Raw genomic sequence first — 27,745 nt, 5'->3', positions numbered from 1 at the left:
GGCTCATACCACTTTTTTTAAAAAGATGACGTGCTTTTATTTCCCCAGGATTACCCTATTAAAACATACGCCTTCTAAAGTGGGCTAATTTTTCAAATCTTTTATTTGTTATATAAAATTCACATTTTAAAACTGTGGATAGAAGAATTACAACCACAATTCCTTGGCACCATGATAGCATTACTGTGGTAGTACTCCTAGATGAGGGAATGGTATGTGAAGTTCACAAAGTACAAATTGACAGTTCTGTAACATAAAATCCAAAATTAGTAGAATGGTTTCTAGATAAAAGTCAAAACAAAATGGAGCAACTTGTATTACTGTCATAAAAGCCTGCCTACAAAAAGCCCAAATCAATGGTGATGACATGAGTTTTGAGTGGCAAAGAATTTAAAGGGGGACTAAAAATCATGGTGTATTTGTTGAATGAAACCAGCCTTGGAATTTAAGAAAATCACATTTTAAATTTAAGCAGTTATAAAAAGCAGTATTTGAAACTTTTCATTTTTGCTTATTCTCATTTTCAGCAATCATAAAAATGTTAATCCAATCCCATCAGTACAAAATAGTTCCAAGAATATAATTCATGTCTCAAATATTCCTATCAGAGCATTAAGGACCACCTATAAATCAGTATGTCAGTTCTAACTGAACACTGAAAACTGGATTAGGGAGAAGATAAATCCGAAAGTAAAACAATGGTTTCATACTTTGGCAATTTAGAAAGTTAAATAATTTTAAACTTCAATGGAAGAATGTACTCTGAGGAAACAATTCTATAGAATAAGCAACCATATCCTAGCGGGGAGGGAGGTAGCCATGATTCATTAGTGCTCTTAGGAGTAATGTGGATACCTATGACATGTTTAAAAGGTTCTCAGACTTAAAGTGCATGATTTAAATTAGGCTTAAAAGTAGAACCCCAAGTGCTGAGGCTGTTCAAATGGTTAATTATACAAGGGTAACTGGATTAAATTCTTGCTATGGCAAGGATTAGTGTTTATTGACGTTCATGCTTGAAATAGTTCAAATATGAATTTAATGGCAGGGCTGAAACTACATCTTTACCCTAGGCCCTGGCTTGGGAGGTGCTCAGTAAATGGTAAATATTTTATTCTGTACATATACTGTAGTAGTAGACTGCTACAGTGTAATGCTTCCTAAAAGTTACTGGAATGGAAACAATACAGAATTTTTTTACTCAAGACTGTCATCAAAAGCAAAGTTTTATTGCACTTTAGACTTCTTAAATGCTTAGGGGAGAATCAAATAAGCCTGTAATCCCTGCTACTACATTTTTTTCTGGGGAAGGGTTTATGTTTTGACTTTCAAAGGGGGTGTGAGTCCTCCCTAAGAAATGCATATGGAATTTTAACTTACTTTCAAAATAAAAAGTTTTCAGGCAAAATAATACCTCTGTAACGCACTGTTATCTGAAAGTTATCAGCAAATGTCACATTGACTTTTTAGAGAAGGAAGGCCTTTTCTAATGCAAAATGGGCAGAGGAAGGCAGAGCAAATAAATATTGTGAAATCTTACCAAGGTAATGAAAAATGTGTTGAAATATAAATGCTTCTAAAATGTGCATTTCCAATTTTTCAGAACTGTGAAGCTTTAAAGTGCATTAAGAAAATTACAGGCACCATCAAATATCAGTTTGACAATCTGGAGAATCAAACAATCTGAATTCAGCCCTATTTTTAAGGTCTTTACAAAATAAGGCAAATGTGTTAGCTATGCTATCTGACCTCTCAATGGCATTAAGAAAAGAGTTAACATGATTACTACATCAGGAATTAGGATAAAGTTACTATAAAGCATGCCCTATCAAATTCTTTCTGAATTACAGTGGGGGAGGAAATGTCAAATTATACAATTTATAATTCCCGTGAGTTGAATATGGGTACAGTAAAACTGGTACCAATGCTGTCTGAAAGCTGCTTAAGAGGGACTGTCTTAATACGCTGTATACACGTTCATACATAACATTCATCGTAGGTACTTTTCATACATAAGAATTTAGTTCTGGAGTATTATGGCAAGTTAGATGAGCATCTTTGAATCAGTAATGCGTGACAGGAATCACAAACCCGTACTGGCTTTGGTGAAGAAGGCAAAGGCAGTTCGTTGTCAGAGCAAGCATTACAGAAAATTTCCCCACAGTTTCTACAGTGGTGCTATTAAATGGAAAAATCAGAGAAAAAAATTGAGTAAAATTAGCCATATTTGCAACATAACTTTTGGACTCACTTCCTATCTCCCTTACCTTTCTCTTAGAGAGTGAGAATTCCTTTTCACAAAGTTTACAATGTGTTGCTTCTTTGTCTTTCAACCAAACCAGTCCCTAGTAGGAAAAATACAAATATTAATGCTCAAGTTGGTAACAAAGTTACATGTGAAAATATTTTCAACTAAGAGCATTTTATAGGAATAGATACGTAGATTAACCAAAAATGAGTCCTCTTCTTTGAAATAGTTGTAGATTTAACGAGTGTGGAATTTGCTTCAAAATAATCTGGGTGAGGAAGAAGGGATGTGGGTTGAATATAAACAAAGCAAGGTTGGCCATATATTGATAAATAGTGAAACTGGGTCATGGTTCATTTTATTCTCTTTACAACAGAATATTTGAACATTAACATGACATGTTTTTAACAAAAATCTATTGTGGAAAGTAATTCTCTTTAAGGAAAGAACCCTAGTAAACCTACATCGTTGGAAATGCCTCATAGATTAACTGTGGTTTCCTTTACTCATAGAACTACCTGTTACATCTGTGGGAAAGAACTACAAAACAGAGCTGCCAAGTAAACTATGAAAAACGTAACAGTCAAACTTTTTATCTTAGGTATTGGCATATCCCAATGATCTGTACTGTTCTAGGGTGTGATGGCTTAGGAGTGAATATGATTTGAACCTAATACATTTTTAGAGGGTGTCAAATTCAGAACCAGGAAGATCCATCTCCTGACACTAAACATGGTCCTAAAGTAAATCGCTTGAGGAAATTGGATCCCAAAGATTACAGGAGGGGAATTTTGAAGTGTGTCTTTTTTTTTTTTTTTTTTTTGTGGTACGTGGGCCTCTCACTGCCGTGGCCTCTCCCGTTGCAGATCACAGGCTCCGGACGCGCAGGCCCAGCAGCCATGGCTCACGGGCCCAGCCGCTCTGCAGCATGTGAGATCCTCCGGACCGGGGCACGAACCCGTGTCTCCTGCATCGGCAGGCAGACTCTCAACCACTGCGCCACCAGGAAGCCCGAAGTGTGTCCATATTTCATTGGAGATCAAACAAGCCTAACTAAAAGAATTGTGGGCTGACTCACATGATAACTTATTTTTGAAAGGGCTGTTTTATCTTGAAGATTATGAGTTTGGACGAACTAAGGTAATTGGCAGTGGAAAGAATCAGAACATGTGAAATTCCTTAAAAATTTATTGACTTAACTTTGTGTTACACATAATTTAAAAAAAAAACCCCTTTACACTTAAAAAACAACAAAAAAAGGAAAGAACCCTAAAGAATATCCAGTCCAGAAACACTTAAGGATAAATTTTCATTATGTGAAATGCATGAGTCTGGCATTATGTATATATACCTTATATACAGCAAATCCACAAAATTTGAAGAGATTTTGGAAATCAGATGATTGATTTCGTTATTTTAGGTAAGACTTCACCTTAAATTCAGTTCTACACTGCTATTAATTTCCCTCACCTTCTGTAACTCACAAATTTAAGTTACTATGTAAACTTTAGTGGCAAATATAAGTAGTGTCGAACAGGTGGAAGTTAACTTGATACCTAAAATTTCTAACTTGACCCATTCTTTCTTTGTTGTTGTCGTCGTTGATTTAAATTGAAAACAATTATTGAAGAATTTGGAGGGAAAATTTTGACCCATTCTTAACTAACCAAGCTCTTGGCTAGAAAAAGCATTTGTTTTTCCCCTATGAAAGCAACTTTGTTAGGTGGTGCCCATTTTATTTCAAGAAGACCTAAGTGAAAGATGAGTCCTCTGCTTCTGATTAATCTCATCACATCTCCCTTTCAGAAACAGCCCAGGCTAAGCTACATTGCCACTGCTTCTAAAGAACCAAGTATATCTGATTACCACTTGGGAGATGGAACAAGTGCCACCTACAACAGTGTACCTCTAAGGCATAAGACCTTTACCAGCTAATGAGAGAAAAGTCTTCCAAGCAGAAGAGCCCACAGACATATTTCTCAAAAGCCTGAGTTGTCTTGAAAGCCTTTTCTACCTGACAGAGTTCTCTGAAGAAAGTGAGACAAGGACTAAGTATTCACAGATCAAGGTCACAAGGTTAATATCAGCTGTTTTTATTTCACAGTCTTAACCAGCAGCTATTATCTGATATAGCAGAGGTAAGACAAACGGTGTTGGGTTACTGCACTTCAGGCAGTCTAAGGCTCCTTCGAACACAGGATTGTAAGAAGTGAAGGTTTTAAAAAAAAGAAAGAAAAGAAAAGGGAAAGCCTAGACAGCTTATATCAGACACACCAGCAGAGTCATATGACTTGAATCGTGGAATTTTCTTTTAAAGCAAGATGGGGCCGTAAAGATAATTCAATCCAACTTGAAGAACACCATAAAAAGGAAAGTGATTTGCCAAATGTCCCAAAGCCACCTAGTGGAAGCAACTTTGCTTCCTGCCCAGCTATATTTGTAAGGGATGGAGAGCCTGATGTGAAGCAGATTTCCAAGCAGTATCATTTGGTTCAGAAGTAACCTTCTGACATCAGGGTTGAGCTTCCAACTTTATTTCCAGACTTATTTTAATTTGACTGAACTTACCCTGCCCCTCTCCCAAAGAGAAAAGCTGTACACTGTACGGTAAGCCTAGTGTATTAGCTGGAAGGGACCTCAGAGATCAGCACCTTCAAGCTTTCATTTTACAAATAAGAAAACTTGACACCCAGACAGCTGAAGTAGCTTCCTCAACGAAACAAAGCTGTTTACAAGCAGAGCCAAAACTAGAAGGGAGAAAGCTACTGCTCGGCAAACAAATGGCTATTTTTCTCTGCCCAGTTCCAGAATGTCAGCCACACAGCTTAAACCCTCCTAACAGGATATTAGAGGATCCTTCTCTAGAGAAAGTCAACTGCCCCAGAGAGAAGTCTTGTAGGTACTAACATTGAGAAAGGATACCCATCAGTTCGGTAGTTAACAGATTTTTCTATGCTTGAGGCCTACCAGTCTATTACAACCCACCCCCATCCACCTAACCAACACAGGGCTTTCAAGATTTTTTTTTTGTGCCTTTTATTGAAATTGGGAGATTATCCAACATTTGAGGAAAGATTGGGGCATGAGGTACTCCAACCAAAGAACAAACCCAAGAATGGAATTCAGAAGAAACAGAATGGAAGTAGCAAAATAAAACTTTAAAGAAACTATAATGAATATCCTCAGAGATAAAATAACAGGATGCTATTTTAAAAAGGAAAAATGAGCGAATAAAAGCCTGCTGAGGGACTTCCCTGGTGGCACAGTGGTTAACAGTCCACCTACCAATGCAGGAGACACGGGTTCGATCCCTGGTCCGGGAAGATCCCACATGCTGCGGAGCAACTAAGCCTGTGTGCCACAACTACTGAGCCTGCACTCTAGAGCCCGCGAGCCACAGCTACTGAAGCCCGTGTGCGCCTAGAGCCCGTGCTCTGCAACAAGACAAGCCACCATAATAAGCCTGCGCACCACAACTAAGAGTAGCCCCCGCTCGCTGCAACTAGAGAAAGCCCGCACACAGCAACAAAGACCCAACAGAGCCAAAAATAAATTAATTTAAAAAAAGAGCCTGCTGAATATTAAAAATATGATAGCAGAAATAAAAAACGTCTCACAGAAGGCTGAACCTGAATCCAACCAAGCCTTTAGATTTAATTTCCAGTTTACAGGCTTAAATAAGGGGATAGAGTAACAAATTTAAGACTACTATGAACAAGCAATCAGATAAAATCTGAAATGTGAGAAACTGTAGGACAGCTGTTCCAGACTCATCAACTGGACAATAGCAAGGACCAAAAAAAAAAAAAAGACAAAGTCACATATAAATCCATTTTCATACATATAAAAACAGGGAAATCTGGATAATATTTTGTTAAAGCTAGACATGAATGATAAAACTATAAGAAAAACAACATAATGATTAACAAAACGTAGAGGACTGTTACTACAGGGAAGGGAATGCAATCAGGGAGCACACATGTTCTATTATAAGCTAAAACAGAGTATGCCAGTGTTTTTTTTTGTTGCGGTACGCGGGCCTCTCACTGTTGTGGCCTCTCCCGTTGCAGAGCACAGGCTCCGGACGCGCAGGCTCAGCGGCCATGGCTCATGGGCCCAGGCGCTCCGCAGCATGTGGGATCTTCCCGGACTGGGGCACAAACCCGTGTCCCCTGCATCGGCAGGCAGACTCTCAACCACTGCGCCACCAGGGAAGCCCTGTGCCAGTGTTTTTAAGTTATACTATATGTGTCCTCTTTTGCATATATGATATATATTTAACAGTGAAAAAATTTTACAGAGTTTAAAAAGTGACAGTTGGGCAGACATCCCTACATATCTCCTAAAAAAAGTGTGAAAGCAGAATAAAGGCATACAGATTCATAAAATCTTTATCTTCATTCACCATTTCCTAGGAGGCTACTAAAGGAAGCACTGCCCAGTGGGGATTCCCTGGCAGTCCAGTGGTTAGGACTCCACACTCTCACTGCAGAGGGCCAGGGTTCAATCCCTGGTCAGGGAACTAAAATCCCACAAGCCGAGTGATGTGGCCAAAAAAAAAAACCCCAAAACAGTTGAAAGAACGAATGGCAGCAAAGGGAAATGCCAAGACAAGAGTGACCAGACCAGGGACTTCCTTAGTGGCACAGTGGTTAAGAATTTGTCTGCCAATTCAGGGGACACGGGTTCAATCCCTGGTCCGGGAAGATCCCACATGCCGCGGAACAACTAAGCCTGTGTGCCACAACTACTGAAGCCTGCACGCCTAGAGCCCGTGCTCCACAAGAGAAGCCACAGCAAAAAGAAGCCTACGCACCGCAACAGAGTAGCCCCCACTAGCCGCAACTAGAGAAAGCCCACGCGTAGCAACGAAGACCAAAAGCAGCCAAAAATAAATAAATAAAATAAATTTATTAAAAAAAAAAAAAGAAAAAGAGTGACCAGACCAGACAGGAGCAGTAAAGAAAAGACTCCAGAAGGGATGACTCCGACGGAAAAAGAAAACTAACCAGTTACCCGATTCATTTTACTACGTGAAAACCTTTTATCAAGAAGCACTTTACAGATTGTTTGAAAGTATAAGAAAACTCTGATGCTCAAATATAACAAAACTTAAAGGGGCGGGTAGGGGGAGAGTAAATACTAACTCCAGAGGAAATAAAAAGTAGTTCAAGAAAGAAAATATAATTGCAATATATTACCTGGTCCGGCAAGGAACAATATTTAAATAGTCATAATGAAGAATACACAGTAAATAAATGTCACAAAAACTTTTACTTAATTATACTGGGAGGGCAGTGAAGAGAAGACAGACCAGGGTGAGACTGAACAAAACTCCTCATCCACCATGCTAATGAGGCAATAGATAGGTCTAAATAGTACTTAAGAAATAGGGGAATAAATACCAGAAGAAACAACTAAAGGAATTAAAAGTAGCCTCCTTCTGGTGGCAGGAGCTGGGGTGGATAAGGGACAAGAGGGTGAAAACAAGAGACTGCTTCCGTTTTGTTTTTTAAGTTTTCCTTGTACAATTGGACTTTTTAAATTACTTTCATGTAACACTTTGATAAACCAAATGGGTAGCTTGTGTAGTAGGAAGCTATCTGCCACTGAAGTACTCGCACAGGGACTGTATTTTCTCCTGTGTTGTAAAGAGATTCTTGCATCCAGATACATTCAGAACCATATACTAATAAATTGTACCAAATCACTATCACATACATTAACTTACTCAATATTCAAAGCAACCCTATGCAAAATCATAAGCCAATTTCAGAAGAGAAAACTGAGACTCCATGGGGATATTTACTTGATGAAGGTCAAAAACTAGTAAGTAATAGACTAGCACAGGAATTTAAGGATTATCAAATTCAAATGCAATTTCACTCTATCTTGCCACACTTTGTAGGAAAGTGGAGAAAATTATTTCCAAGGTCATTTCCAACATGAGGAATTTTAATAATGTGTTCTAGAGGTATAGGGAAGAGATGAACCCCATCCTACAAGCTCCCCATTCACTGCTTCTGCTTCTATATATCCCAGGATTCAATAATAGTACACAGGGCCTTACCTTTACTGGAGACTTTCACATATATCCATACCTTACTACTTGAGGAAAATACTTACACTCACCTGCAATGCTTTGTTGGCTTCTTTTATATCTTCTATTTTAAGTTTTGATCTAAAAAGATTATAAATAGGTCCAAATTTCAGTACACATTTTAAAATATAGACCATCTAGTAATTCATTAGAAAGGTATTGAATTTTCATAGGATATAAAATTGTATATACTATATTATTCTAATGACCTTCTTTGGCTAGTGGGATTATATTTAATATTTTCCTATATTTCCAAAATGTCCTAAAGCAAAAATAGTTTTGAGATTTAAAATTTGCTTTTTTAAAGAAACAATATTGGGCTTCCCTGGTGGCGTAGTGGTTAAGAATCCGCCTGCCAATGCAGGGGACATGGGTTTGAGCCCTGGTCCGGGAAGATCCCACATGCCGCGGAGCAACTAAGCCCGTGAGCCACAACTACTGAGCCTGCACACCTAGAGCCTGTGCTCCGCAACAAGAGAAGCCACCGCAACGAGAAGCCTGGGCACCGCAACAAAGAGTAGCCCCTGCTCACCACAACTAGAGAAAGCCTGCACACAGCAACGAAGACCCAATGCAGCCAAAAATAAATAAATAAATTTATAAATTAAAAAAAAAAAAGCATATTGGTGTTTTCATGTGGTTATGACTACTAATGACAGCTATTATTTACTGTAGGCTTATGATGTACCAGACACTATGCTATAAACTTTGCATGCATAATGTCATTTAGTCTTCAAAAACACTTATCAAGATGAAAAAAGTGAGGCCTGCTGAAGTTTAGGTGGTAACTGGGGAAGCCACAATTCAAACCCTGGTCCTCTGAGAACCCAAAGCCGACAGGTTAACCATTATGAACACTATTTCCCTAGCAGATGCAAAAGAGTGGTAAGTGAGAGTGGAAATATTAAGGAAGATGTAATTGTGATAGTTTTTCACCTTTTGAAAATACATATTAACATACAGGCTATAAATAACAATAATTATCTGTGATCCCACTACCCAGAGATGATAATCTCTAAATATCAATGAGTATGTGTATTTCAAATGGAAAAATTATTTACACAGTTTCCCACATGACTTAACAATATATCCTGAAAGGCTTAGAGCTACTGACTTGTTATTAACTATCTGCCACATCATTATATTAAATGGTTACATGGTATACCATGAAAAAGAATATGAAGTATGTAGTTTATATAATTATCCAGTGCTGAACTTTCAACTTGTTTCAAGTTTTTTTGCCACAAAATTGTTCATTAAAGTTGAAATGACCAAAACATTTGTATTATTTTTCTTAGGATAACAACTTAGAAATGTAATTACTGGATCAAAAGGTACATAAAATACTAAAGTCTCTGCTACTGAAGCAGAACATTAGGAAACTTGCTTTGCCCTACAAATGCTCTGTTCCAAGACATAAAAACAAAGTGTTAGTCTTTTATCTGGTGCATAATGACTCTTACAGTGGGAATAATCAATGTAAAATTACACAGTATAAAAATATTAACAGACTAATCAAATTTTCTTGGCTGAATTCACATCTACAAAATGTATCCAAGGAAAATTGATGCTGGTGGGAATTTTGGCCAAAACAGTAACTGCTATATAGAAAAACTAAGTATGGAATAAAAGAGCTTACTTAATGGCATTCACTACAGAAATACTTTCTATATGAAAATTTACTGGTATTGATATATTTCTGGTTAAAATGCCTCTATTCATAAATATGGACTCTAAAAAGCTTGCCCCCTTCTGATAAGAATTGCCAAAGTACCTAAAGAGTATCAGTTACAGTTCCACTAAACACAATGTACAAGAACAACTTTTCCTTGTCCCAGACAAGGAACAGATGTCTATATTATTAATTTTAATTAAATTCTATTTAGAAATATGTATTTGTGAAAATATTTCCACAGAATGAAAACAGCATAGAGAAGGGTCAAAATAAAACATGAGAATGTAATAAATGTGATACAATTATGACACTATAGGAAAACATCCATAAATTGTACAAGCCTCTGATAATCCTGAAACCCCTCCTTTGAGGAAAAAAAATCTTTAAGTTTCTTTATATGGAAAGAATAGCATTTACAGAATACTACATTTGGAAGAGTCCTGGTAATTTCTTTTTTATTCTTTCTTTTTTGTGTGTGTGCGGTACGCGGGCCTCCCACCGCCGCGGCCCCTCCCGCCGCGGAGCACAGGCTCCGGACGCGCAGGCTCAGCGGCCATGGCTCACGGGCCTAGCCGCTCCGTGGCACGTGGGATCTTCCCGGACCGGTGCACGAACCCGCGTCACCTGCATAGGCAGGCGGACTCCCAACCACTGCGCCACCAGGGAAGCCCCATTCTTTTTTTTTAACTCATATTCTTAAGTAAAAAAAAAAACAAAAAACAAAAAAATCCTACCCCCCCTCCCACACACAAACCAGCAAACTTCAAAAGAACATGCATACAGTGCCGTTACACAGGGATTAGGTATGAAGTCAGTATACAAGGGAAAAATTTAGTAGTCAAAAAAACCCTTGAGGGGCTTCCCTGGTGGCGCAGTGGTTGGGAGTCCGCCTGCCGATGCGGGGGACGCGGGTTTGTGCCCCGGTCCAGGGGGATCCCGCATGCTGCAGAGAGGCCGGGCCCATGGGCTGTGGCCGCTGGGCCTGCGCGTCCGCAGCGGGAGGGGCTGCGGCCGTGAGAGGCCCGCGTACAGCAAAAAAACAAACAAACAAAAAACTATAATTTGAGAATCAATGAACCAGAATAAAAGGAAAAAGGAAAACAACGAAATTCTGAATTCAGCTATCTGGACATCTAAGTGATCATGCCTTTAATACAACTATAAAGTCTCTAGTATTGAGTGGGAGATGGGTGAAAAGTAATACACATTCCTTGTTTTACTATTCTAACCTGTTTTCATATTAAACCTTTATGATCTTAAATAAATGTAAATATATTTTTTGTTGTGGGGATTGTTCACTGTTGAGTCCCTAGCACTTAGAATAGTGCCTGGCACATAGTATGTGTCGGATGAATACATGGAAAATCAGCACCTGGTCTGGCTCAAAATGATCAATGAATGGATGCCAGATTAGAATAAAAATCTTGCTTATTGAAATCATAATGCAAATTGTTCTTTGTAGAAACAAAAACATCTTTATCTTTTTGAGAGCTGGTATTTCCTTTTGTGGTTTTAGGGAACTACTCTTTTCTTGGCTGAGCCTCATAGCATGTGGGATATTAGTTCCCTGACCAGGGATCGTACTGGCGTCCCCTGCATTGGAAGCACAGAATCTTAACCACTGGACTACCAGGGAAGTCCCAGGGAACTACTCTTTACTATGCCCTTGGTAATCGTTCTCAAGACTTCCTAATGGAATCCCAACTTTAGCAATTAAGTCTCCATTCCAGTATGATTTCTATTCAGTTTAATGATTACAAAAGATATATATGACATATATATATAGCTAATCATATCCATATATATAATGAAATCCTCATATATGGATTTGTTCTGAGGTTAGCTAATTTTGGGGATTGATACTTGGGAGGAGGGAGGCAACTGTTTATTTTATACCTTTTGGTGCTCTTTGTCTTTTTTTGGCCGCGCTGCGCATGGCATGAGGGATCTTAATTCCCTGACCAGGGATGGAACCCACGTGCCCTGCAGTGGAAGCGCAGCGTCTTAACCACTGGACCGCCAGGGAAGTCCCCTTTTGGTGCTCTCTGAATTTTCTAACCATATAAGACATCAAAGGGATTTATATAGGTGATAGGCTTATGGGTCATTGTGGCTTTCTTTTACTTTTTTGTATTAAAAAAAAATGACACTATTTTTTTTTAATGTGACAGTGGTACATTCAATACTAAATTAAACACTCCAGAGTTTACCCTAGATAGCTGACAATATGTTCAATCAGGGCACAAAGATGAAGCTAATCCAAAACACAGACCATGTGGAATAAGGAGGAAAATGTGAGAAAGACAGAACGCCATTTCTCCTTCTTGTCTTCATATAAACCCAGGAACACTTCATTGTGACAGAACCAACCACAATGCATGAAGTCAAGCCTCAACTCCAGACAACATCAAATACCATTCACTTTTCAAAATGCTGGCTCCTTCTCAGAACAGTCTGAAAAAGTTCTCTCCATATATTTTGAAAATTTGACTTTTGTTCTGAGAAAAATATATTAAATGAACTTCTGAATTCTCTGATTGGAAGAAATTAAACAAGAGTCTTAGATTTCATCTACTGGAAAATGTTTAGAGCTAACACTTACTAAAATGAACTTTTAAAAAAATCTCTCCAATCTACACCCTTATTTGTTAATCTTTAAAGTTGCTGTTTGGCTTTGTTTTTAATAGTTCATATCTTTCTATTTTATATTTAAACTCTTCTGTCTACTTGGTTTGGCACACTCATAACTTAATAAGGGTCAATGACTACTTAGTTGGAGGAAAAAAGAGAAATTACTCGCTAAGTTTGTTGCCAAGTTCTTGAAGAGCTTGCTCCTGTTCGTGATATATTTTCTTCAACTGGTGATTTTCATCCTGGAGGTGAAGGAACTCCTTCAAAACAATAAAAGACAGAAAATGCAATTTAAAAGAAATAAACTAGACACTGCATACATACAATTAAAGGATAGGAATGTATCCTTCAGCTTTTCATAAAAAATAGCTGCTCTAAAAAAAAAAAAAAGCTGCTCTATCAACTATCAGCTATTTTCCATTCATTTAATCTCCTTACTGATATTTTTAAAGATGACCAGTATACTCTGTTTCCTTGGTATAAAAGTAAATTATTATTTGATCCTCTTTTTAAATAACTTAACTGTCATCAAGATAGAATTTTTTAAGTTTTACCACCATTATTTACTTTTTTAAGACTAAGGATTTGTTGGGTCTCATTTCTAAGATGAGATAAGGTGTCTTTCTCCTTTTGAAGATCTTCTTGCAAAGTTTGCCTCCATTCCTTCTCAATCTTCAGATCGGTTTCCAGTTGCACCCTTGAATGACAAATAATACAGAGAAGTTCAGTGTTGTTTCTCACATGACGGTTGTATGTATTCTTCATTAACAGCATCTCTTTGGTTGATTACTTTCACCTTTGTAATGCAATTCTTCAGGTAGTTTCTTTCACAAATATTTTTTAGAAAACAAGTTCAGTAGCACAGGGTTTTCAGATCTCAAAGTCTCAGTTAATTTGTCAGTCACAAAAACCTCCTGCTAAATGACAATTTGTCATTTATTAACTCTGTATACATAAATGCTGTATAAGCATGGAAAATGCCTGGAAGGGCACACCATACTATAAAGACTGGTTATATCTTAGAAATGGAACCATGTTCTGGGCCATGAGAAAATTTTTACCACAAACTAATGAAAAGTATTATTCTGATATAAGGATTACAGCAACCACAAAATCAATTCAACATCAGAAACAGAAAAATCAGCCCTGGTGCCAAGTGCTACTTTGCAGATTACTGTTGGAAGCTGACCCATTACAGTACAGAGCTAAGACCAGGGAGACACTAGAGGAAAATTCACACTGTCTGAAAATGCCAGTTCACATTTGAAAGCTCTATTTCATCATTCAAACAACAGGTGCTAGCTGGAAAAACAAAAGTAGTCAAATTCTTACATTTTAGGAAACCCCCCAAAATAATTCCAATAATTATTGCTCATAAGTAGTTGTAACAGGTGAGGTGTATACTAATAATGCCATAGTTCCTAATACTATACATTTTAAATTATAATGTTATGTCATAATATCGAGAATATCACCGTATTACATTATATTATATTTTTGTGTTAATATAATTACTTTTGTTTCCTCATAAAGTTAGCATTTCCATCTACAGCCAAATTATTTTCAGTGAAGCAATTTTAGATTTTATAATTAAGGTTGAAGAGACAAGATACCTCAAAATGGAATTTACAAATTGTTGAAAAATACCATTTCACCACAAATTTAAAAGGGATACAGAGGGACAGGTATATGCTACTAACACTGAAGTAAGCAAAGTACAGAGTGAGTGCATTGTTGAGTGGCCGCATCATCCAGAGTCAGAAAAAACTGAGAGAAAAAGCAAAGGAAAAATTTTGTTTTTAAGTTATTTAAAATATATTGTCAAAACACATGTTGACCACGAAGGGCAGAAACCATAAAGGGAAAAAAAAAGGGAAAATAGAACTATATAAAAATGTAAAACGTCTAAATGAAAAAAACCACTATAAACAAGGTTTAAAAATAGGGCTTCCCTGGTGGCACAGTGGTTGAGAGTCCGCCTGCCGATGCAGGGGACATGTGTTCGTGCCCCGGTCCAGGAAGATCCCATGGGCCGTGGAGCGGCTGGGCCCGTGAGCCATGGCCGCTGAGCCTGTGCGTCTGGAGCCTGTGCTCCGCAACGGGAGAGGCCACAACAGTGAGAGGCCCGCGTACCGCAAAAAAAAGATATAAATAAATAAACAAACAAACAAACTATAGGGGCTTCCCTGGTGGTGCAGTGGTTGAGAGTCCACCTGTCGATGCAGGGGACACGGGTTCGTGCCCCGGTCCGGGAAGATCCCACATGCTGCGGAGCAACTAAGCCCGTATGCCACAACTACTGAGCCTGTGCTCTAGACCCCACGAGCCACAACTACTGAAGCCTGCATGCCTATAGCCCGTGCTCCGCAACAAGAGAAGCCACCGCAATGAGAAGACCCCGCACCGCAAAGAGGAGTAGCCCCCACTAGCCACAACTAGAGAAAGCCCGTGAGCAGCAACTAAGACCCAATGCAGCCAAAAATAAATTAATTTTTTAAAAACACACACAAAAAAACTATAAACTTAGAAAACATTTTCATTGTATGTGAAAAACCCACAATAAACACATAAAGAGCTCTTTCTTATATAAATAAATATTAAAAAGCTGAACACCACAGAGGAAAAACTAGATGCTATGAACTGGCAATTCACAAAATAAAGAAATACAAAAGGCTATTACTAGTAATCAAAGATATGCAAATTCAAACAATAAAGCACAATTTTTCAGGCTAAATGATTCCTTTAGGTTAACTGAGATACGATAGTGTAGACCTATAGTAACTGATATGATACAATGTCCATAATGTAGTAAATACAATAAACAAGATACTAAAGAGCATGTAGCATGATCCTCTTTCTATTGATAAAAAGCAAAAAATATGTATGCATACCCAAAAAGAATGTTCATCAAAATGCTAGAAAAAGGTATATCCAGGGAACTCCCTGGCGGTCCAGTGGTTAGGACACCACACTTCCACTACAGGGGGCTTGGGTTTGATCCCTGGTTGGGAACTAAGGTTCCCTCATGCCACAAGCGCAGCCAGAAAAATAAAGGTATATCCCATTTTTATTTTCTTCACTTTTTTCCATATTTTCTTACATTTGGTCAACAGCATGTAATATTTTCATAATCAGAAACCAAAAAAAGTTATTTCCATTTTAGGTGAAAAAATGGAATTTGTTTTTCCTGGACAAAGTCCCAACTGCCTATTTCTACAGAAACAGTTCCAATTTTTCTGAGGGATCCCCTTGATCTCCAAATTGTTAACATGTTTATGCTCTACCAAAATGGCACCCAATGAGAAATGAAATTACTTTCACAGTTTCAGCAGGGACAAACATCTTCTCTCCACAGCTGTACCCAAGACCTATTGAGTAGGTTAGCCCTACAGGGAAGGACCAGGTCCCTGGAGCATTATTTGGGTCATTCTTTGGGCAGGGATCAAATAGAGGCATCACTGTAGAATTAATATCAGACTTGTCTTACCTACCCTTTTGTCAAACTCTAGAAAAGTCATTCAGTAACACAGAGTAGTGAAGTTTCAAGATTGTATTCTATTGACTGGCAAAGTGTCCCAGTCTTACTTTTCACATTTTTCCATTTGGCAGGGTACAGGGACTTAAACAACAAAACCCTTGGCACCATTAATAAACTTGATGACTTAAATGTTCTTTGTGATTTCTGTTGCCAAGGGAGTCCTGAAAGTGCTTTTGTGAAAGTCTTAAAATTAAGAGAAAATGTTCGTTTGCCGAGTGGTGTTTTTTTTTGGGGGGGGGGGCGGGGGGCGCATGTGAGTTTTAGTTTCACAATTTACAAATGATGTAAGTTTCCAACCAAGGTAATACCCCCTGGCCTAAAGCCTTATTCTATATACCAATTTCTCAAAATGTTATTTTTGTGGTAGATTTAAAAGGAACTTAATTCGGTTCTGAACAAGGTGGAGTAAACACATTTCTACCTATCCCTCCAACTAAGTACAGTTAAAATCCCTAGACATTATATATAAACAAACATAAGAATATCTTGAAATGGGGAGAGAAGAAAGCAGACCAGCCAGAATTCAAGGAATAACATGGTGATGAGTTCCCTGAGGCTTCTTTTTGCCTTCCTTATAGCTCTGACTGGATGTAGAAGCCCACAACCCACAAACAGCAATGGGCACAGACAAAAAAAGCCCCAAGAAAAGCCTACTCTCTCCTGCCAAAGAGCTAGGAAGAAGCAGCCTAGCGTGATAGAAACCTTTTCAACGATAAATGCCCTATTCCAAAAAAAAAACACCAGAGGAAAAAACCATGCCCACCCCAACCACTATCAGCAAAAGCCAAATGGGGAGCCTAGTTTCTACCCTCACCCGGCAATAATGAGGCATCCCTCCCAATTCCCACTGTTGTAGTATCAGAGAAAGAGCCAAGTGCGGAGCCTGGACTTTTTTACCACCACCCAGCAGTAATGAGGTATCTCTCCCCATCCACCTCTACGGTATTAGTGGAAGTCACATGGAGAGCGTGGACCTTTATTCTTATGCATCAGTAACAAGGCTTTTCTCACCCTCTCCACAGTGTCAGCAAAGGCCAAGTGGGGAGCCTAGATTTCTACCCTGGCCTGGGGTTGGTGAAGTACCTCTCTCACTCCCCTCCAGGGTCGTGTCAGCAGAGACCAAGAGGGAAGCATGGACTCCACTACCACTTGATGGTAACAAGGCACCACTCTCCCTCTCCACAGTGGAGACTGAGTGGAAAGCACAGATTTCAAGCCCTGCCCACTAGTTAGGCACCCTTCTCCATTCCATCCAGGATGGTCCTGGGCTTCTACCCCCACTTGGTATGAAGAGTCAGTGTCCACGTTCCCCTGCTGGTGTGGTTTCAGTAGAGGACTGCTAAAACATAAGATTTAAGTAAGATGCAGTCTCATAACATAGTTCCCAAAATGTCCAGAATGCAGTTGAAGAATACCTGTCATACCAAGACCCAGGAAAAATCAACAGATCCCAGGAAAAATACAGATGGCAACATGTCAGATAATTCAAGATGTTGGATTTAACTAATAAGAATTTTAAAGCAGCCACCATAAAAATGTTCCCATGACCAACTAAGAATATGCTTGAGGAACCCTCCTACACTGTTGGTGGGTATGTAAATTGGTAAAACCACTACGGAGAACAGTATGGAGGTTCCTTTAAAAACTAAAAATAGGGTTTCCCTGGTGGCGCAGTGGTTGAGAGTCCGCCTGCCGATGCAGGGGACACGGGTTCGTGCCCCGGTCTGGGAAGATCTCACATGCCGCAGAGTGGCTAGGCCCGTGAGCCATGGCCGCTGAGCCTGCGCGTCCGGAGCCTGTGCTCCGCAACGGGAGAGGCCACAACAGTGAGAGGCCCGCGTACCGCAAAAAAAACAAAAAAACAAAAAAAACCTAAAAATAGAGCTACCATATGATCCTGCAATCCCACTCCTGGGCATATACCTGCAGAAAACAGTAATTGGAAAAGATACATGCACCCCAATTTACAGCAGCACTATTTACAGTAGCCAAGACATGGAAGCAACCTAAATGTTCATCGACAGATGACTAAATACAGATGTGTTATATTTATACAATGGAATATCAATCAGCCATAAAATGCCATTTGCAGCAACACAGACGGACTTAGAGATTATCATAGTAAGTGAAGTAAGTCACACAGAGAAAGACAAATATCATATGATATCACTTACATGTAGAATCTAAAAAAAAATTAGATAAATGAACTTATTTACAAAACAGAAATAGAGCCACAGACATAGAAAACAAACTTACGGTTACCAGAGGGGAAAGGGGGGAGTTTGGGATTAACATATACACACTACTATATATAAAATAGATAACCAACAGGTCCCACTGCCTAGCACAGGGAAGTATACTCAATATTTTGTAATTACCTATAATAACCTATAAGGGAAAATAATCTGAAAAAATATATAGATGTACATATAACTGAATCACTTTGCTGAACCCCTGAAACTAACACAATATTGTAAATCACCTATAGTTCAACTAAAACAACAAAACAAAAAACTCCCAAAATGTCATTTCCTCTACCTGGAAATTCCCTCTCCTGCCCAGATAGTGACTTAGACTCTTGGGTATCATTTAAAATACAGTTTATATTTTAACTCCTCTGAAAAAAAAAGAATATGCTTGAAACAAATTCATGAATAGGAAGTTTTGAAAGGAAGAAAGGAAATTTTGGAAGGGAAGAAGAGTCAAACGGAAATCTTAGAACTGAAAAATAAAATAATCTCACTGTATGGTCTCAATAGGAGAATGAAGATGATGAGGAAAGAATGAATGAATTTCAAAACAGAACAACAGAGACTGCCCGATCTGAACAACAGAAAGAAAACTGACCGAAAAAAAAATATATAGTGTCAGGGTCCTATGGGACTACTAAAAAAAAAAGACCTAACATTCATGATATCAGAGTCCCAGAAGAAGAGGAGAAAGCAGGTGGAACTGAAAAAAAAAATATCTGAAGAAATAATAGCTGAAATTTTTTCAAATTTGGCAAAGATAAGCCTAATGACCCAAGAAGCTGACCAAAGGCAAAAAAGGATAAATCCAAAGAAAGAATCTGGAGGGTAACTACAGGAACAATGATTCAAATGACAGTCTACCTTTCATCAGAAACTACGAAGACCAGGGCTTCCCTGGTGGCACAGTGGTTGAGAGTCCGCCTGCCGATGCAGGGGACACGGGTTCGTGCCCCGGTCTGGGAAGATCCCACATGCCGCGGAGCGGCTGGGCCCGTGAGCCATGGCCGCTGAGCCTGCGCATCCAGAGCCTGTGTTCCACAACAGGAGAGGCCACAACAGTGAGAGGCCTGCGTACCGCAAAAAAAAAAAACTACGAAGACCAAAAGAAAATGGCACAACACTTTTCAAATGCTGAAAGAAAAGAACTGTCAACTCAGAATTTTAAGGATATTCTGAAAATATCCTTCAGAAATAAGGTGAAATCAAGACATTCTCAGATGAAAGAGAACTAAGGGAATTTGTTGCCAACAGACCTACCTTAGAAGAATGGCTAAATGAAGTTCTTCAGACACAAAGAAGGAAACTTGGAGCATCAGGAATGAAGAAAGAACAATAGAGAGTTTTCTAAATTATGTTTAATGGTTGAAGCAGAAACTATATCATTGTCTGATGTGGTTCTCAATATTACATAGAGGAAATATTTAAGCAAATTATATTGTAAAAAAGAGAACGTAAAAAGACCTAAGTGGAGGTAAGGCTTCCACACTTCCCCCGATATAGTAAAATGTTGATACCAGTGGTGAAAAGTTGCAGATATATGGTACAATGTCTAGAGTAAACACTTTAAAAAATCTATACAAAGAGATACACTAAAAAATACTACAGATAAATCAAAAGGGAATTCTAAATAATGTTCAAGTAACCCATGAGAAGACACGAAAAATCGAATAGAGGAATGAAAATACACAAAACAGCAGATTTAAGCTCTAACATATCAACAATTATACTAAATGTAAATAGGCTAAATACATCCTTAAAAGAGAGATTGGCAGAATGGATAAAAAACATGCACTATAGGAAACTTACTTCAAATATAATGATACACATTAGGCTGAAATTAAAAAGACAGAAAATGTAAACATTAATCTTTTGTTTACTACATGAAAACATTAATCAGAAGAAAGCAGGAGTGGCTATGTTAATATGAGATAAAATAGACTTCAGAGCAAATAAAACTACCAGAGACAAAAGGCACATTATATAATGATAAAAAGGTCAATTCACCAAGAAGACACAGCAATCCTAAATGTGTAGGCACCAAACAACAGAACTCAGAATACAAGAAGCAAAAACTGATAGAACTAAAAGTAGAAATATACATATCCACAATTATAGTTGGGATAGTTCAACAAATACTCTCTTGATAACTGATAGAACTACTAGACAGAAAATCATCAAGAATAGAAAAGAACTTAAAAACATCTCAATGGATTTAAAGGTAGCTTAGCAAGTTACACATCATACATGGTATGTGATCTTGTTAATGATCTGTTAAACATAATATTGGGTTGGCCAAAAAGTTCGTTCGGGGTTTTCTGGAACATCTTATGGAAAAACACGAATGAATTTTTTGGCCAACCCAATATATAACTCTTTATTTTCTATTGTTGTTTTGCTGTTTTCTTTAATAACAAAGTGATACATATTTATTGGGGAAAAAATACTGATGTTTATAAAGTAAAAAGTAAAATACCCCTGTCAATTTACCATCACTCCCTTGAGATAACCATTTTCCAGAATCTGTATTCTTTAAACTCTTTTCTATGTATATGTAAATACACACATACACAGTTTTAATTTTATAAAAAATGGGATAATACTTAGCATACTGTCTGCAACTTATTTTTTTCAACTCAGTGACATATACTGACATCTTTCCTAGCTGGTAATATATAGATCTATCATATGAAGTACTAATAAAAATGTTTTCAGAAAATATCACTTTCTTTCATAACGTAAGCTCCTTTGAGTTACAAAGGCCTATTATACTCAGTATCTAGAAACATAATGGCTGTCAGATTAATGCTGAACAACAGCAAAAAGAATAAAAGTCTCCTTGAGCAAGAAGACAGCAAGACAATTGAAAGTACTCTATAAACAATAAAGGGAGCAAAAACATAAGTTTTATCACAATTATGCTTTCTAGTTTTTTTTTTCTGTTTTCTTTTTTGGAAGGAGAACTCCACAACCTAGCCAGCATCATTAAATAAATAAAAATATAGGTTGTCTACCATTATGTGCAAAAAAATGGGGGGGGAAGAGGGGGAAATTATGTTAATACAAGTATTTATTTCCAAATATACTCACAGCTGTTTCTCCTTTTGGGAGATTTGTTTCTGCAGACCGTCGAATTTACTCTGGCATTCTTGTAGATATTTCTTGTCCTCATCTTCAGTGTCCATTTGCGCCTTCTCTGCTTGCTGCAATCTGGTGTAATTCAAATCAACTTTGGGTAAAACTGAGGCTAGAACTAGGGTGTAAAAGGGTGAAGAAGACAAATAAAAGAAAAATGGGGAAATAGAAACATTTCTAAATGAAAACAAAATTTGGGGGAAAACTCACAAACTCAAACGTGAAAGAGCCACACAATGTCTAGAAATTGTTTTGTGATTTTTTTTTCAATATAACACATAATATACCCAGAATACTATCTTCAAATGTGCTTTATTTCTTGTTCATAATTAACAATGCAAAGCAATATAGCCTTTACCACTTATGTAAAGCATAATGTGTTAACTTTCAAAGTATAATACGTGTGTTACTGCCTTTTTACAAAACCATGAAAGTATAGTACTTATGTCTACACTAGGTGAAGAAGCCACATTGTTATATATTATGCTAGGATGTGTATGCTAGGAATCAAGTGTGCTACAAGGCCAAGAGCAAAGACCTGCAATTACTTCAAATGACAGCCAAGTCTTCCCTATAGAATCTTTATACATTTACTAAATTATGCCAATGTTTTTTTTGTGTGTGTATATGTGTTTTAAGATTCAAAAGAATTTATTACTAGTTGGCAACATTCTCTAGAGATCATTTTTGTTCCTCATCACTGAATTTTTAAAATTAGCTTAAAATGTGTATTTCTTTTTTTCTGCTTTTATTTGTAAGTCATTGCTTCTCCCTGTGCTTAGCTCCACTCCCTGCCTCCTATGGCCATCTAGGATTTCTTAGATTTAACGTCACTACTTTTATAAGAAAACATCTCCCAAGTATTCAAGGGACATTAAGTCCTTGTAGGGGATCAAAAGAGAAATTTCTATTCAACTAACCAAAAAAATTACCTCTTCTTTTCTTCCTTAAAACCATGCCAATGGCGCAACCCTCACACATTTCAAAAGTATAAAGGCCACTTCCAAAAAAAGAGAGTTAAGTGTAACATTCAAGTTATCTCTAAATTTAAATTTAAAATATTAAGATGGAGAGATGGGAGACCCAAGCTTTTCTCTAAGGGTACAGAAATGAAAATAAAAGTCAGAGTGAGGTAGGCCTTGAAGTTGTGCTATCACAGAAGAGGGCTAAGGGGAACTGGAAAATCAAGGAGCTAAAGCATAAGATGATGGCCAATCTGGGTTATAAACTATTTTAAAACATAGTAAAAAATCAGTAAAGGAGCTAGTAGGCAAAGAGTGGGCCAATGGGGAAAAAAGTCTGTGCCAACACATTGTGAAACCAAAGATTAACTTATTATTAAACAATTTTTATATTTTCCATCAAAAAGTAGCTAAAAAGATAAAACTGCATTCGAAAATTCTGACCTTCAAAGGGTCAATACTCAAATAAGCCCTTGTGCACAAGGTATGAGGAATTTTTGGAAATCCAAGTGCACCCACTCTGCTTTATGGCAGTGTATTACCACAGCAGCTGATCAATAAGTGTACAGGGTTCCTAATACCCTTTCACAATACATAATAGCATAAATTCTTTTTCAATTTAATATATTATAAAATTGTTGGTTCTCTTTTAGTCTGTTTGAATACAAGTGGTTTTCAGAAAGATATATCTTTGACCAGCTTGTACTGGTCCTGAGTGTCACTGCTGGCACATTTCACCAATGACATTGCAATTGTTCTAGTTTGAGTTAACAAATCATTGTCACTTCATAATGGAATGGACAGAAATCAAAAACAGAAAAAGGTAATAAAGATGTCCAAAATGTAAAAATGGGGATAAAGAAAACAAAAAAGAAAAAAGAAGAAAGAGGATGTCAATAAAAGAATATTCATGTCAATAAAGCATTAATAGTTATGTTTTTCATAAGTAGATTCAAAGAAAGCAATGATAAGACATATGTTGACACCAACATGACAGGTCAATGGAAATACATTACACTTTCCAACAATAAAAGTGAAAAATGCCAATATAAAACAATTCAATTTAAACAAAATTATTTCCTGGGTTAGGCTGAGGGTCCTAGCTCAAAGAAACACAACTAAACTGCCAACTCAGAAAGCTTGATTTCACATAAAGGGATGGTGAATGACAAGGGATATGACAATCAATATGCATGGAAATCAATCAGGGATAATTCCACCATGGATTTTGTTCGTTTTTCACTTTTTCGAGGTTTTTGTTTGTGTATTTGTTTTATGTAATACATTGAACCAAATGAAACTGCCGATATTAGGCCTTTCTAAAAAATCTACAAAATGGCAAGTTCAAATGAATCAGGCTAATATAAAGCAACTTGATTCCATGCAACAACCAAAACAAAAAAGGCAAAATTCTGCTGGGCTTTAAAAAAAATTCCTAATCTAAATTTTCCTAATGGTCTTTGTGGCAGGTGTCAGAGTTGAATAAAGAAAAGGGGGGTAAAGAAAGGAAAAAAGAAACTAAAACTGGAAATGCTGTACCTTTGTTCCAGCTGCCTCATGGCTGCAGTAATTTTATTGGTTTTTTCTTCTAGTCGGGCAATTATTTCATTTTTTTCTTTCAAATCAGCTTCAGAACCCTATTTAGAAAAACATAAAAGCTACAGTGGTTTTGATTTTTAAACCTGAATATCTATAAGCTTTGTATATCATTTTGCTATGGGATTGTTACTTTGAAATGAGCAGAGTTTATTTGTTGATTAAAATACTCCTAGATGCACCCCTATGTTCATAGCAGCACTATTCACAATAGCCAAGACATGGAAACAACCTAAATGTCCATCAACAGATGAATGGATAAGGAATATGTGGTACATATATACAATGGAATACTACTCAGCCATAAAAAAGAAAGAATGCCATTTGCAGCAACATGGATGCAACCAGAGATTATCATACTAAGTGAAGTAAGTCAGAAAGAGAAAGAGAAATACCATATTATATCGCTTATATGTGGCATATAAAATATGACACAAATGAAACTATCTACGAGACAAAAACAGACTCACATACAGAGAACAGACCTGTTGCTGCCGAGGGGGAGGGGGAGTGGGGGAGGGATAGACTGGGAGTTTGGGGTTAGTAGATGCAACATGTAACATACAGAATGGATAAACAACAAGGTCCTACTGTATAGCACAGGGAACTATGTTCAATATCCTGGGATAAACCATAATGAAAAAAATATAAAAAAGAATGTATATGTGTGTATAACTGAGTCACTTTGCTATACAGCAGAAATTAACACAACATTGTAAATCAACTATACTTCAATAAAAAATAAATTAAAAATAAAATAAAATACTCCTAGATATAAAGCAGTACTACTACAACTAGTCTTCATTTAAAATGTAATAAAGGGAGAATTCCCTGGTGGTCCAGTAGTTAAGACTCTGAGCTTTCACTGTCGAGGGTGCTGGTTCAGTCCTGGTCGGGAAACTAAGCTCCCACAAGCTGTGCAGCAAGGTCAAAAAAAAAAAAAAAAGTAATAAAGGAAAAAAACCCTCAACCTTCAATATTTTCAGAAGATGACAGAATAAACTCGTGTAAAATATGCTATTTTTTCAAATTAAATTGTAAAGGGCTTTTGGCAACAAGTCTACTTAACAGCAATGTCACTTTATTAGAAAATTTGTAACAATTACAGTAAAGCTTTCAATCAAAATTAAATCTCTTAGGACTATACTGTGTAAAGAAGTTTACAAAAATGTCTTGCACATTTTGACTGAATTTTCCCAAAAGATTTAAGCTTCATCTGTTAATCTGTCAGCATTAAGAAACAAACTCAGGTAATTTTTTTGTTTGTTCTTTGACATTGCTACATTTCTTCAGCTTCCATTTAGGAAGTCACTGGCTTTTACTACAGACATGGCACAATTAAAATGGGCTCATAGGGCTTCCCTGGTGGCGCAGTGGTTGGGGGTCCGCCTGCCGGTGCGGGGGACGCGGGTTTGTGCCCCGGTCCGGGAGGATCCCACATGCCACGGAGCGGCTGGGCCCGTGAGCCATGGCCGCTGAGCCTGCGCGTCCAGAGCCTGTGCTCCACAACGGGAGAGGCCACAGCAGTGGGAGGCCCGCGTACCGCAAAAAAAAAAAAAAAAAAACGCTCATCTCTTAAAAACCGAATCTTTCATACAAACATTCATTTTCAATTTATTTTTTATTTATTTATTTTTTGGCTGCATCAGGTCTTAGTTGTGGCACACGGGATCTTTCGTTGCGGCACACGGGATCTTTCGTTGCAGCGCATGGGCTTCTCTCTAGTTGTGGGGTACAGGTTTTCTCTTCTCTAGCTGTGATGCGCAGGCTCCAGGGTGCATGGGCTCTGTAGTTTGCAGCACGCAGGCTCTCTAGTTGAGGCGCGTTAAGTCCAGTATTTGTGGCGCGAGGGCTTAGCTGCCCCACTGCATGTGGGAACCTAGTCCCCGACCAGGGACGGAACCGCATCCCCTGCATTGGAAGGTGGATTCTTTACCACTAGACCACCAGGGAAGTCCCTCATTTTCAATTTATATAACAAGAAGTTCCAAGAATTTAAGAACATTCCTTACCTGCAACTTTTGATACATCTCTATGTTAATTGCTTTAACTTCCTCTAGTTGTTGTCGAAGGCCTATCAGAGTATCTTGTTTCTCATGGATATCTTTCTCCAACAACTTCATGGCAAGTTCAATCTCATGTTTCATACTAACTTGTACCGCGAGCTCATTCTCCACATCCTGCAATTCAATACAGCCTCAATTCACACACTGCTTCAGGATGTCAAAGTCAGATACACAACAAGTAATGACAACAAAAAACAGTTACTATTTATTATGCAGACTACTCCTTTTGAGTTATAAGCCCCACTATAGGGAATCAACTAGGCCCTATAAGAACATTCTAAGCATTTTCAAATGCACGTTTTGTTAAATGAAAGCATTTTCCACATTGTATTAATTATCACTATTTTAATGGCTAGAGAATTATGTATTCTTATGCCTCATAAACTCAGTATTAATTTTCCTTAAACAAAGAAATGAAATAGTCCATATCAGTAAAGGCCAAAGATAAATCAAAAATCCCATTTCACAAACAGTTTTAATTTCTTCTCTTCAAGAATTTTACATCAGAAGGATCCTAACATTAAAGACAAAGAGCAAAAGGGATGGAAAGGCTGGCAATACTCTCTTCTTGACCTGGGTTGGTTACACAGGTATTTATGTTATAATCCATCAAGCTACATATTTGTATTTTTCTGTCAGTATTTCATAATTTAGGAAGGTTAAAAAATAAGTTAATTTTAAATATGACTTTACTATTTGAATATTGATATCTGAATACATCATTCTATTTTTTGTAATGCTGGTCACAATATACTCATTTCACAAACACAGACTGTAACATAGTTTAAAAACACTGTTTAAAAAACACTGACACAATGGGATTTTAAAGAATTTGAAGGGACTAAGGGGATCAGATTGCTATCCTACACCAAGGAAGATAAGGCTGATAGAGATTTTAGGTGGTGCTTAAGGGTAAACTATCATTTTTTCTAACGTAACTGTAATGTAACCTACTTGTCTTAACTGAGATTCATCTCGAAGCTGCCTTCTGGCTTCATTGTACATTTCATCTAGCCCCTGCCTAGAATGCTTATATGTTTGAAGCTCAGTTTCCACATCTACTTTGGTAACCTAGGAAGAAAACATAAAACTTTTAATTCTATAATCACTACTATTAATACAGCACAGATATATCCAGTCTATGCAAAAGTCCCCAAAATCAATCTATACTTACTTCTAGGTGCTGCTGTGTTTTCATTAAAATCAATTTATTTTCACTTCGTAATTGATGATTTTCTTCTTGGAGTTTAATGATATTATTCTTTGCTATTGCTAACTAAAAATAAAACAGGGGCAAGAAAAAAAGATTTTAAACATCTGTATTTATACTTGCTTTACAGGTTATGTTCATGACTATAACAATAGAAAATAAAATTCGAAAACTTGTAAAATATCTCTCACATCTACAGAAATTTTCGTAAGAAAAATGTGCTCCTATTATCCCAAGATACCAATTAAAGGAATTATACTCTTATTTCTATTTCCTTTTGTTAACCAGTCAAATCGTATGTTAGTAGAAACATATTGCTTATCTGATTTATAATA

At 37.4% G+C, this 27,745-nt stretch overlaps 1 protein-coding gene across 10 annotated transcripts in view; it reads right to left on the bottom strand.

The window, feature by feature from the left end:
- RUFY2 (RUN and FYVE domain containing 2) overlaps positions 1-27,745 on the bottom strand; it is an 82,890-nt gene that overhangs the window by 28,080 nt on the left and 27,065 nt on the right. For 4 of the 10 annotated variants that reach the window (XM_027130096.1, XM_027130099.1, XM_027130101.1 and 1 more), the window contains 9 exons: positions 27,375-27,476; positions 27,155-27,271; positions 26,147-26,314; positions 24,078-24,175; positions 21,532-21,651; positions 13,222-13,351; positions 12,820-12,914; positions 8,381-8,429; positions 86-2,345 (listed from right to left, as the gene is read on the bottom strand). In XM_027130096.1, coding sequence (XP_026985897.1) covers positions 2,064-2,345; positions 8,381-8,429; positions 12,820-12,914; positions 13,222-13,351; positions 21,532-21,651; positions 24,078-24,175; positions 26,147-26,314; positions 27,155-27,271; positions 27,375-27,476 — 1,161 coding nt within the window. In that variant the 3' untranslated portion in view covers positions 86-2,063. Of the gene's footprint in view, positions 1-85; positions 2,346-8,380; positions 8,430-12,819; positions 12,915-13,221; positions 13,352-21,531; positions 21,695-24,077; positions 24,176-26,146; positions 26,315-27,154; positions 27,272-27,374; positions 27,477-27,745 lie in introns of those variants that run through there. The other 6 variants (XM_027130097.1, XM_027130100.1, XM_027130105.1 and 3 more) reach the window with 4 other exon arrangements.

The sequence above is a fragment of the Aethalodelphis obliquidens genome, unplaced genomic scaffold (assembly GCF_003676395.1).
Source record: "Aethalodelphis obliquidens isolate GAN/ISIS:26980383/991018 unplaced genomic scaffold, ASM367639v1 scaffold37, whole genome shotgun sequence".
Lineage (NCBI taxonomy): Eukaryota > Metazoa > Chordata > Mammalia > Artiodactyla > Delphinidae > Aethalodelphis > Aethalodelphis obliquidens.
This window is presented reverse-complemented; position numbering and strand designations above follow the sequence as displayed.